The following is a 12,379-nucleotide window of genomic DNA, read 5'->3' on the forward strand; positions in this document are numbered from 1 at the left end:
TATTTCTTACTTACAAATATATTAAGTTTTAAGTAGCTCTTTGGCAGTGAGCAGGACAATAAATCATGCTTTTATATACAAGGGACAGAATAAACTAAGGAAAGCAAAGCCTTGTGGTTAGCAGTAGTAGTCATGTAGGATTTCAGTAGTCATCACAGGATTCCAGATAAAGTCTTGCAAGGACTTGTCCATCCATATCTCTTTTCTGGGAACACCTCATCTGATATATTATCACCCTTCTCACAGGCCCATATCAGTGCGTATGCTCACAGCCGTGCCATAGCACACTGCAATGCTCAGGTCTCTCCCACTCAGCCCATTTCACCTGGGAAGCTCCCAGGCACCTGCCCCCACACCAGACACCCTTTCATGCGTCCACTGTGCTATAAAGTGTGTTACAAGCTTATATATTACAAAGAATGCATACGATAGAAAGCACGGGCAGTGAATACGAGGCAGTATCCCTGGGAGGGCTGGTGCAGCTAGTGTAGCTGGTGTCCGGGTCCCCGCAGCAGGGACACGAAGCGCGTTACGCAAGAACATCGTTAGGATGATGCCGCCGACAGCCGCAAGACTGCAAGGAGACACGGCACGGCCCAGCAGCCGCCAGGCCGGTGAAGCCCCGGTAAACGCTTTCCCCATCCTGGCTCCACGCAGCTGCTGCGGCAGCGGGGCGGGGCGGAGTGGGGCGGCAGGGACCGGCCCCCGGTGCTGCCGCTGCCGGCGGGCGCGGAGCGGCGCGGAGTGGGGCGGAGCAGCGCGGTAGGTATTTAAGAGCGGCGGGGGGTGTGGAAGGGTGATGCGTGGAGTGGTGTCCCGCAGAGCGGGGCCTCGGTTTGTCCGCTACCGGCGGTCAGCCCATGCTCCACCCGCCCAAGGGCACCTAGGCGGAGGCTCCGTTCTTCCCAAGGCTTCCCCAAACCAAGGGGCCGGTGACCTTGGCCGAGCGGAACCGTGTAACCTGCACTACAATCGGCCGTTCAGGAGGAGCAGCTCGGTAAGGAGTAGTGGAGGAAAGGCCTTAGAGGAGGGGTGGCAGCAGTAAAGCCTCCAGGATTCACTCTGTGTGCTTTCCTCAAGGTAGCTGGTGGTGTTACAGAAGGACCTACAGCCCTCAGCAAGTCTCTGGACTTGTTGCTAGAGCTGCAGTCCTGGTGGTGTTGGCAATACAGCAGTCAGGAAGGTGGTTTAGCCTTAGTAGGAGCTCACTGAAAACAAGTTGAACACCCAGAAGTAAAAAGGCTGAAATAAGTCAGGAGTGGTGGTGGTGGAGGAGGGAAGGTGAAGGTGCTACTCATACTAGTGTGATGGCAATACTCATGTTTGCAGTGGTTTTCTTAGAGTTGATGGTTGCTTCCAGTAATCCTTAAATGTGAAGTAAGTGCAAGAGTACCTCCCTGTTGTATAAGTGCAGTTGGGACAGTGTAGAGGAGAATACCTGCAATAAATCCTACTACTCCATTTAATCAGCATGCATGGTATTTTTTGGACTGTGTATCTTAAAATGCTTTAGGAGTTGGAATGCTCATTTATCTTTGCTCATGAACATCATGAGTATGGCACAAATAACTATGTCTTAACAGAAATCCTGTGAGTCCTTGGAGTGCCTTCTATATGATGCAATTTCAGCAAAGAAATACATGGAAGCTCTGCATAGAGCATGTATGTTTTTCTAGCAGTAATGGGCAATATGGTGAGTGAAAGGGGGCTTGTGGAGCTGCTTAGGGCTATGGGAATACTTACTCCACCCCTGCGTCCAAAAAGCATTCAGGATGTGAAGTGTACAGGACCAAGGCTCAGGTGCTCCTGGCCTGGTAGGGGAAAGCATCCATTGTTCTGCACTAGGCTCTGCCAATTTAGTTTTCAGTGAGCTTTTTAGTTGCGTACCTGAAGCCTGGCCACGCTCCTGGTATTGAGCCAAATAAGAATTCCCCAGCCCAGTGCCCCTGGAGGACAGGAGGCCATGTGGTTGGTCTGACAGATGACCCTTGTGGAGGGGAACCTAACCTGCCCTGTGTAGCTGGTGCTTGCTACCATAGCTCCTGTAGCCTTCTGTGTGCAAAGCACCCGAAATAAAATGTCAGCAGGTTGCTCTGAAGACCTCCTCCTTTCTCCTCACCCATGTTGTCTGCTTTAGTTAAACATAACATCACCCAGCCCCTACTGCTTTTCAGGAGAAATTGGCAGAGTGTTGCAACCTTGAAGAGCCTTGTCTTGTCCCACTACCTGACAGGTATATTTCTTGTATTCTCCAAAAACTAAGGGGTGGCTTTGCTCCTCCCATGTTTGAGGAGCATTCTGCTATATCAGTAGCTGTGTTCAAAACTCCTTGCTCGTAGGGATGAAGGGGTCTGTGAAGGAAGTTCTTGTGAAAAATGTGAATCTCCCTTTTTACTATTTATCTGTTGCAAATATCTCGCTTCAGTTTTCTTTTCCCCTTTTTAGATCAGTGTCATGGTGCAACACTGTTTCCTTTCATTAGATCTCAAGGTAGAGGCACTTTCACAAGAGTTTGGTACCTGTTTTCCACTAATGCCTGTCATAACTATGACAGTATTCACCTTCTCATATTACATATAACCCAAGACTGGCTATTTTCAGCTGCTACAGAAATGACTCAGAGCAAACCAAAGAAGCCTGAATAAAAAGGAACTACATTTGAAAGTAAGTCCTTCTGTAGAGCCCAAACATCTTAGCTATTTTGTTTATAGACTGATGTGTTTACACAACCTTCTGAAATTTAAAATATCTTAAATCCCCTTGAAGGATCTAGCCTATGTCCTAAACCTGAAAAGTTTCAGAGGAATTGAGGTTCGTCACCAAAAGCAAAGCCAAAACACCTCTAGGATATCTCCTGGAAGAGTTTGAAAACTGTTTTTCAGTACTTGCAATTTAAACCTGATGCTGGTCTTTGGTCACAAATCTGAGGTCTCATTTGGGAACTTGCTTTGTACAAAACCATGCCAATAAATTAGGCTTACAATGAAAACATAGGGCAAGCTTGCCCTGAGATGTCAACTTGACAATTTACTGGCCCTCTCTGGAAGAGCTTATTGCCAGAGGCCAGTTCTGCTCTAACACAGAAGTCCTGTCACAGGAGGAGGACACAGATCTGAAAACATGCACAGCCCAGAGAAAGCTGGAAAGGAAGGGGTTCGTACATAAATTGTAAGAAGTAGCTAGTTATGTAAGAAAATGACTGAGGAAACTTCAGAGGAGGGAAGAACAGAAAATTCTTTGAAAAATTAATTTGGCCTGGGACGAAAATGGGACAGAGATTCTCCAGGAATGTCTTTGTTATAGAGAAGCTGCATCTTACTCTGTGCCCAAGTAAAGAAGAGTGCACCAACAAATCGACCTTCAAAGTTAGGAGGAGTTGGGGTTTGGGTTTTTGTTTGTGTTTTGTTGTTTTGTTTGAGATTTATTTTTTTTCCCTAAGTTGTCTTTTGCTTGCCATTTTCAGGGAGTAATTAAGGCACTGAGTTTCAACTGCTTTCAACTGTTGTGCTGTTGCTTGAATGGTTGGGAGCTTCTCTCCAAATGAGATCCCTACAGGTGCTTCAGATAATCCTCTCTTGAGGATCAACAGTTCATATATCATTTAATATTACTCCCCATGTTGTAGGCCATCACAGGCTCAGTCTGTGTACTTAACTCTACTAAAGGAGCAAACAGCATTTCAGAAATCACATGGGGTATGGTGCAATCCAGGTGGAGAGATAGCCTAAAAAGAATTCACTTGCTCCAGTTACAGATGCAGCTAAATTATAGCACCAAACCGATGCTTGGGACCGGAGTGCTGTTAACAAGCTGTTGAAGGAGCACACATATAACATGCACAGTAGGATTACGTCTGTCTCCTGAGTTGGAGACAAGAAAGTCTGGGTCAGATCTTGTGCAGGTGTGGCATTGCCTCTCCTGTAGTACCACTTGATGACTGTTTTGCTGCCTTATTTTATGCTACCAAAGGTAAAAGGAAGTATTTCTAACAGCAGTGAAAGGCGTTTGCTAGACTTCAGGGTTTTGTATGCATAATGTAACTTTTTTCATCTAAATGAAACAAAATATCACCTGTGTGCTACCACTAAGGTCAGCAGGAAGGAAAGTTAGTGTTTACAGATGAGGAAGATGCTAGAGCTCACTCTCTGAGCAAGGTAAAGCAAAAACCTGGCTGAATGCACCATTGCTTTTTCTGCTTTCCAGTTTCCACTCCTGGGAAATCTAAAAAAAAAAAAAGAGAAAAAAACCCACAGCCCATAGGTGCAGCTGAGCCACGTTCACCCACATCCAAAATGTCTGAGTCATGTACAGCAATCAACTTTTATGAGGTCTGAACTTCATTCTGGTGTTTCATGAATGGCAGCAAAAACACACATGTAAGAAGAGTTTACAGTTCCGTAGCACAACAGCTGACAGTAATGTATGGCCAAGCATGCGATGAGGTGCTGATTCAGGAAGATGAATGCTGAGGAAGAGAAACCAGGGATGGCATCACTGCTGCTGTGTACTTTTACTTCAGAGTTAGAGGTGGGAAGTTATTTATTAAATGTCTTTACATATAGATTTTAATGGTGCAAACTTGTCCATAGTGGGAGCCATGCTGGGATTATTGCTGCTGTTCTTATTCATACTATCTGACATTATCTCCCTGTGAAAACAAGCTCTAAGGCACATTTAAACATCCATGTTTAAGTACTACAGTAACCTGAGGGTTCTGCTTGTCAGTGGGTAACAGGCAGCTCTCTAAACTGAGATGATGCTATACAGCCATGGGCCATGCTGTGTATGGGGAATCTGAGCAGCACAGATGCAACAGAGGAACAGACTGAGACTGTGTCCCTAGGAAATACTGGTGTTTGGATACTCAGCACAATTTTAACACCTGCCTTATCTAAAGTTCTTCCCAATTACTGGTCCACAAGACATGTATTTCATTCCTTACGCACCATGCTTGGTGCTCACTGAATAAAACATTAAAGCAAATCCATTATGGACTGGGAATGTGAATCCCTTTGCTCTATTTGCACTTACAAAAATGTCTTTCTACATAAAATCAATGGGTTCATCCCAATGTTGTGTTAGCATCAAGAAGGCAAGACTGGTGCTTTGGGTGTAATAACAATAACATTACAAGTAAGTATGAACAATTACAGATAAATAACTTGTAGAAATATATTAATAATCAAAGAGGATGACTGCCCATTCCTAATAGCTGAAATTATTTACATATCAAACAGCTTTAAAGTAGTGATTGTGTTTTGCCCTGTCACACCTGCCATTTGGAGACTGCATGTTGTAGGTATCCTGCATGTGAGACCAAATACAAGCCTCAGGTGCTTGTGGCAGGATTTTACTTAAGCCCCAGGATGAGTGTAACCCCTTAGGATTCTGCAAAACCCACCAATTCTTGCTTCCATGCTATCACAGCAATCAGCATATGGCCAATTAAATATTTCTGGGATGGATTGTTTGCTTGTTTTTCCTTCCTACCTTCTTTATAACTTTTGGCTCTACTTTACATTCAAGGTCTCAGAGACCACCTGTTTAATGATCATGGAGATATCTCCAGCTCCAGGGTTTGTTTTTCCCCACTCTAGATAAAGTTATCTAGACCTGAATACATCTTGGAAACCCTTTTTCTCTGTATATGTAAGTCAACCAAATGCTCCTGCTGAGGGTGCAAGTTAGTTTTCAAGCATTCTTTGGAATCCAGTCTATTCCATTTGCCCTGAAAGAATGTCTCTTTCCACAGGAATTTCCTAGCAGGTGCGTTTTGCCAGGCACTGGCCAGCCACCAGTCAGAACTGCAGACTGCTAGTGTGAGCGAAGTCCCCCAAAACACTGTTGTTCAAATCAGAAATTATGTAGTACAGTACCTAACACTTTGGGTCACAACTCTAAACACTAGTATAACACTTGTAACTAATGTTATTAAAAAGAAATCTTTAAGATTAGGCATGCTCTTAAATGAAACCTGGAATTTCTTGTGATGATGATTTATCTTTTCAGCTGCCTTAATCAGAGACATGTGTCAACAAGCACGAAAAACAGGTTGCCACTTAAAACAATAAAAGCTGCTTTACAGGTTTATCTTCTTGCTTTTTTTGCTTGGAGGTGAAATTGCTGAAAATGATCTGAATGTTGCTTAATGGCTTTAGAAGCTAAATTCTATTCATTTTAGTCATAGCTGGTTGTAACAGTCCCATGGCCTCTAAACAGAAAGGCATTTACACAACACAACCAAATGTTTAAATTCTAATTTGTAGATAAATGAGTGCTCAGTTAAAATTGCAGAACAGCAAATTTTCTCCTGTTCTGGAATATTGGGAACTGATGAGCTAATAAGGCAGAACCCTTTCAACTCAGAGTGCCAGCTGACTGCAGTGTTAATGTAATAAAACCCAGTAGTGCTTAAAAGTTAAAGTGGAAGCCTCTCTAGGACAAGTCATGTTTAAAATACAGATTTTTTTTTTTTTTTTTTAGCCTTGAAAGTTTCTGTTTCTGGTCTGTCATTCCCTTTGATTATTGCTACAAGGTGATTGGTCTGGGCGGCAAGGCTGCCTGAGACCTTCTGAGGTAGGGAGCTCTAGGCTATTGTTTGTGCTTAAAACTGGCCCTGACTTAATGCAAGTGGAGTACCTTCAGAAAAGGTGTCTGTCACAGTAACAGTGGATTCATGTATCTCTTTCCCTGAGCAGCTGGCTTAAGATGGCTTTCTTTCCTTTCTCTTCTGTTTTCCTTTTATAAATTATGCATCTAGAATTGCATTATCCTGAGACATCCCTCATGTCTGCTGCATTTCCAAGACAGTCCTGCTAAGGGAGAAAGTCTCTGGGTAGATTAAATGCAGTGGAATTTGTTAGTGGTGAGGACAAAGACTGTAATTTGACTGTTTGTCTTTTACTTATCTCAACCTCTACCATTCATTTGGAGACCACGCAGCCTCTGCATTAAGATGGCTTGCGTTCCTGCTGGCAGTCCAGGGAGTCTCATTGCAGGTATGTCTGAGTACCTGGAAATGGGGTTATACTGTGTGTTGTGAATTGGAAGAACCAAAGAGGCACGGTTCTTTGGTTGGCTGCTAGGACTTGGTCACTGAGCTGACTGAAAATGCAGTCCCCAGGCTGGAGAAAGTATAACAAGGTCTTTTGTATAAATCAAAAGGTCTGCTCCTTATTTTACTTACTTCTGTCCTGGTTTCGACAACTTCATACTTCATTCATGTATCCATCCAAGACAGCGATATCTAGTAAGTGATAGTGGTGAGTCTGCAGCCTGGTAGCCTGGTCTAATATCAGAAAATTCAGCCTGGGGAATTTTTTTCCTGTGTTTTGCTGTTCTTTATACCAGCTCTGTACTGATATATACAAGTATATGTGCTGCTGTGGGCAGAAAGATCAATTAGCCTGGGATCTTTTCCCCCAAGACCACTGCAGCACCCCTCTAATAACCTTCTCATAGCCTTAAACAGCCACAGCAAGCACTCCAGTCTCACAGTTTCTCCATGTGGCTTAACACATATTTACTCAAGAAAGGTGTGAGTTTAACTAGCACAGGTATAACCCCAGTATAAATACCATAATCCTAGATAGTATGAGAGGACCCTTATTGTTTTCTTTTCAATTATATAGGAAAGGGCTTAACCTCTTTATTGAAAAATGTTGCTCTTTTTGCAGAATGTATAAATGGAGACACTTGGCTCCCAGTGAGTCACAGTTTGCCAGCTGTGCCATTTTTATTAAAGGCTTTGCAATATTTACAAGGCTTTAAGGCCTCTCTTGAGTTCTTCCTAAAAATAAATTATCTGAAAGGTATCATCTTCCATTCATAATAGGATAGAAAACAGTGGTGACCCTTCTCCCCAGCCTTCAAAGTAAAGCTGTTTACAGCAAAGAAAGTCACTGTGAGATATAAAATAGAAGCAATCTTCCCTCAGAAAGTACTGTTGGCAGCCTCCCTGTCCAGGACATGTAATCCAGGAGATATGGGGAAGATTGAACTGAAGGAAATGCACTGCTTTGGCAGAAGGAGGGAAAGAAAGATACACTGGGGAAGGTACTGATGGTTAGAGGACACAGAAGAAGAGGGGCTGCTGGAAAGTAAAGGCTGAGTGGGTGATCAGGCAAGTACAGAAATTTTTCTACGCAAAAATCCACTAACAAAACCAACCCTCTCTCCTTTTCATAGAATAGTTTGGGTTGGAAGTGACCTTCAAGGGTCATCTAGTCCAAAACCTCTGCAAAGAGCAGGGACATGGTCAACTAGATCAGGTTGTCCAGAACCACATGCAGCCTGGCCTTGAATGTCTCCAGGAATGGGACATCTATCGCTTCTCTGAGCAAGCTTTTCCAGTATTTTACCACTCTTGTAAAATTTTTTTTCCTGATGTCCAGCCTGACTCTCCCCTCTTTTAGTTTAAAGTCAGTACCCCTTGTCCTATTGCAACAGGCCCTGTTAAAAAGTCTCTCCCTGGTTTCTTAATGCACTGCAGTTTCACTGTAGTTGTTGCCAGAAAAGAAGTTATGTTCATGGAGGTGTTCAGAGTTGAAGAGTAACTGAGGAACAGATGCGAGGAGGTCTGGACAGGATGGAAGGAGAAACACTGGGAAAGGAGTCAGCACACGAATGAAAGAGAAGGAACAAAAACAGTTGGTTCCCTTATCAACAGCACTGGACGAGCACTTGGTGCATCAGTTCAGTTAGACTCTCTGATGAGCTTGCAATTGTTGCCTTCCCAAAGAAGAAAGGGCAAAAAACAAAATCCGCCTTGCAGCATCCCCAGATGGTGAGGTGTAAGCTAGGCTGGCAGGATGCTCCATTTCCCATGCTATGTGGGAGTGTTGAACTGCAAGTACCACTGACCTAAAGGAAGACACATGGAGAAATACAACCCATCAAGGTGAGTGCACTTCACAGTGCAAACACCAGTCAAAAACCTTACACATCAGTAACCAAAGTAAAACTATGACAAGACGAAACAGGGATGCTTTTTACTGGTTATTTGTCTTCCCTTCAGTAAATACCCACATACCACCAGAATATACTGTACAGCCTTCAGAGGAGGTAAACTATTGAATATGCTAATATACTTAGCCTATATCAGTGTACCATCATTATTTTAAACACTGACTGCAAGTTTTCCAGTGCTAGCATTTGTTGCTTTGAGGGACAGAAAATTTCTGTTGCCCAGACCTCATGATGAACACAAGACTGGAGGGATATGACATGTCTAAGCACCTCTGCTCCTGGCATTTTAGGTAACAGAAGTGTAGAACAAAATGGTACATCAGAAGGTTTACTAGCAGTACTAAATCTGCTGTATTCCCTTTTCCTGTGAGTTGACCTGGGCAGAATGCATGTCCTTAAACTCAACCCCCCCAAAAAAGGAGTCCCCCTGTGAAGCTTCATACAGTTGCTTATCATTCTCTCTGAGTTTTCTCTAAGTAGATGTTTCTAGCCTGAATTTAAAGATTACTTAAAATACTGAAAAGCAATTTTAATAAAAAGCAGTGGAAGTCAAAGCTCATTTCTAGTTAATACTTGCTCAGCCATCCTCCTTTCTGTGTGGAGACAGGAATAATTAATGCATAAAGGTACTACCTGAAAGAAAAATCTTTCCTAGACTTGCAAATTCTATTAAATACTCATTTAATATGTAATGTATCATTTCTTTTTAATGAGCTAAAACGTAAACCAACTTATGTTATTTGAGATTACTTTTTTCTCCTCCCTTTCATAGTTTGTCTTATTCCCAAACATTGCAGAATAATAACTATCAGAAGCAAAGTTTTTACAGAGCAGTTCTTTTAATCTCATCTTTACTCCAGAGCATATGAGTCTGCCATTCACATTTAATGATGCTGGGCCAAAGCCATTTCTTTTAAAAGCATATCTCCCTGAATTCCAAGTGAAATCCTGTGCCTTTGTCAGCTAATGTGGTTTTAATTCCTATTGCAGAATGAACAGCACAACATGCTCACAATCAGAACGCAGGAATTGAGAGTGCCCAACTAATACAGGTTCAGTAACTGCAAGCAGCAGTTGTTAGACCTAAAGACTGTTTTCTTCTGTTCCAGGGAAGTAAAGGTTGGTTGGTGATTGTAGCAATACATTATTTCTGTTTGAACTTTATGTAATAATTACATGTGTTATAAACCTGAAATGATGGTCACTACATCATTTTTTAGTTGCAGGTCTTCCTTTCCACTGCAGCTGTAATCCAGACTTCTCTATTATTACAGGTCATTTTCTCAAAATCGTTGGAAGCTGAAGATGGATATTAAGCATGTGAAGGACTACATCTACTGGCTGTACTACCAGTACCTGTTGATAACCTGCAGCTATGTGCTGGAGCCCTGGGAGCGGTCCATGTTTCACACAATCACCGTGACTGTTTTTGCTATGGTGGTGTACACAGCTTACGTCTTCGTGCCTATCCACATCCGCTTGGCTTTTGAGTTCTTCTCCCAGCTATTTGGAGGCCAGCCTGAAAGTACAGTTTCCATCGTGAACTGAACTTGCCTGAGTAGTGATTAGCAGCTCTTGCAACTTGTGAAATGCAGTGTCTTCTTCAATTTTGTGTATTCTGAGGCAGTTTTGCAGTGATGAAAATATTTTCTCTTATAAAACATGGCTTGCTTAATTAATATAGCTGAAAATCAGAATACTGCACTACTGGCTGCACAATCCATATTAAAAGAAACACAGGCCAGCTTTTGCTATGTGATAATTAAACACATTACCTGGAATGCCATGTTTACTTAATATTCAACCAGCTCCCACTTTCAGCATCCTGATTTGATCACAGTGGCACATACGAAACAGCAAAGACTGTTTATAATGGCTGTGAGGAGAGGTACTACACTCATTATACATACAGAAGTTCTGCCAACAGAGTGCAGCGGCAAAACATCCCACATCTTCATTGACCCAGGTTAGAGAATACAAGGAGATCAGTATAATATAGCATGATTTCAGCACTAATATCTGGCTGGTTATTGACTTCTGTTTCTAACGAATGGGAGAAGAAATCAGAACAGAGAAAGTAATAGGAGTATGAACTTGAATCCAATTTTTTGCAACTGAGTTGCTGCATTGGATGGAGCTTTGAGCAGCCTGGTCTAGTGAGTGTAAGGTGTCCCTGACCATGGTAGCGGGGTTGGAACTACATGATCTTTAAGGTCCCTTCCAACCCAAACCATTCTAGGATTCTATAAGATAGCAGAATAAACATACTATAGGTAATGTTGCAGTTTACTGAAATTGAGAGAAAGAAACAGAAATGGCTCTGATTCAGTAAACTCCTGCCTTCTTTGATAAAAAACTGAGACATCTTTTCTTTCTCCTCCCATTCACCAAGGCAAGCAAAGTTCATGTTTATGCCAGAGGAAGACAATCCAGAAAACAGAGTGGAAGTAATATTTTAATAACTGCAGGGAAGTCTGAGTGCTTAAAGAGTTCTCCTTTATAAAGAAGAAAACAGATTTCGTATAATTGCCTGTGCAGAGTTTCTTGAACAATGGAAGGTTTATTTGGTTTTCACTCTACACTTACATCAAATGTGAAAGCCAAATCAGAAGTTTTAGCTATACAGTGCATGTATCTAACAGCTAATGCTACTGTTATTAGAAGTGAGAGGTGAAAAATGTAAATAGCTTTCAAATGATGTTTGCACAGTTACAGGATTAAAACAACCCTCCTAACTTCTTTATCAAGCTGCAGTGGGGTCCTGCATGCTTCAAAGAATACAGTTTGTTGGGAAAGTAAGACATGTTTTGAAGGTTGAACAGATCTGAACATGTGTATGCAGTTTTTTCAGAAAAAAAAAAAAATTTTATTCTTCAGAAACAACATTTCCATGTAAGTCTCAGCTCCTCCTGTATTTTCTACTTGTTCATAAATACCCTTTGGTACTTCTGTGGATGTATGTGGGCCAGCCTGACACCATGGCAGACAGACTATTTTATTGCCAACGTTTTAGGGCAAGGTTTCTGAGCCCCTTAAATGATCCATGTGTGGACTGCCATGTTCATTCTCATTAGTGCTCCAGTCCAAGACTTGGCCTCTCTCTGGTGGTGGGGGAGTAAAAAAAAAATAAAGGTGTTGAGGGCAACTCTTGGAGATGCACAGGTCTCCAGCTTGCAAGAGACCACATTCATCATAAATACTTGCTACCTGTGTTCAGGTTCTAGCTCACACCTGAGCCATCTGTTCATATTGCCAATACAAGCAGATCACGAATGTGCCTGAATTCTCTTGCAGACAGCAACTGATGTGCTTCAGATTAAAGCACCAAATACCTGTGTGTGTTGGTGGCAAAAGAACTGAGTGATTTACGCCCAAATGGAAGCCAAAGACTTAGCTGTCCTATCAGTTTAAT

At 42.4% G+C, this 12,379-nt stretch overlaps 1 protein-coding gene across 6 annotated transcripts; it reads left to right on the forward strand.

The window, feature by feature from the left end:
- The first annotated feature begins 411 nt into the window (after nt 1-411).
- SPTSSB (serine palmitoyltransferase small subunit B) lies at nt 412-11,863 on the forward strand. Of its 6 annotated transcripts, none has more exons than XM_057421759.1 (2): nt 412-762; nt 10,242-11,863. In XM_057421759.1, exons 1-2 carry the CDS (start codon nt 551-553, stop codon nt 10,513-10,515), a joined length of 486 nt encoding a protein of 161 aa, XP_057277742.1. In that variant the 5' UTR covers nt 412-550; the 3' UTR covers nt 10,516-11,863. The 6 variants fall into 6 exon arrangements, with proteins under 6 accessions (XP_057277742.1, XP_057277744.1, XP_057277747.1 ...); XM_057421761.1 differs by lacking the exon at nt 412-762 and adding an exon at nt 778-997; XM_057421764.1 differs by lacking the exon at nt 412-762 and adding an exon at nt 1,958-2,233.
- Nucleotides 11,864-12,379: the final 516 nt, after the last annotated feature.

This window comes from Pezoporus wallicus, unplaced genomic scaffold (genome assembly GCF_028554395.1).
Source record: "Pezoporus wallicus isolate ANWC-B61680 ecotype Strahan unplaced genomic scaffold, APGP_CSIRO_Pwel_v1 scaffold_7402, whole genome shotgun sequence".
Classification (NCBI taxonomy): Eukaryota; Metazoa; Chordata; class Aves; order Psittaciformes; family Psittacidae; genus Pezoporus; species Pezoporus wallicus.

Bases quoted from the DNA above. Each gene is read 5' to 3' on its own strand.
- SPTSSB (XM_057421759.1), top strand. From the start codon at position 551: ATGATGCCGCCGACAGCCGCAAGACTGCAAGGAGACACGGCACGGCCC. The intron at 763-10,241 runs GTAGGTATTTAA...CTATTATTACAG, and splicing joins GAGTGGGGCGGAGCAGCGCG to GTCATTTTCTCAAAATCGTT.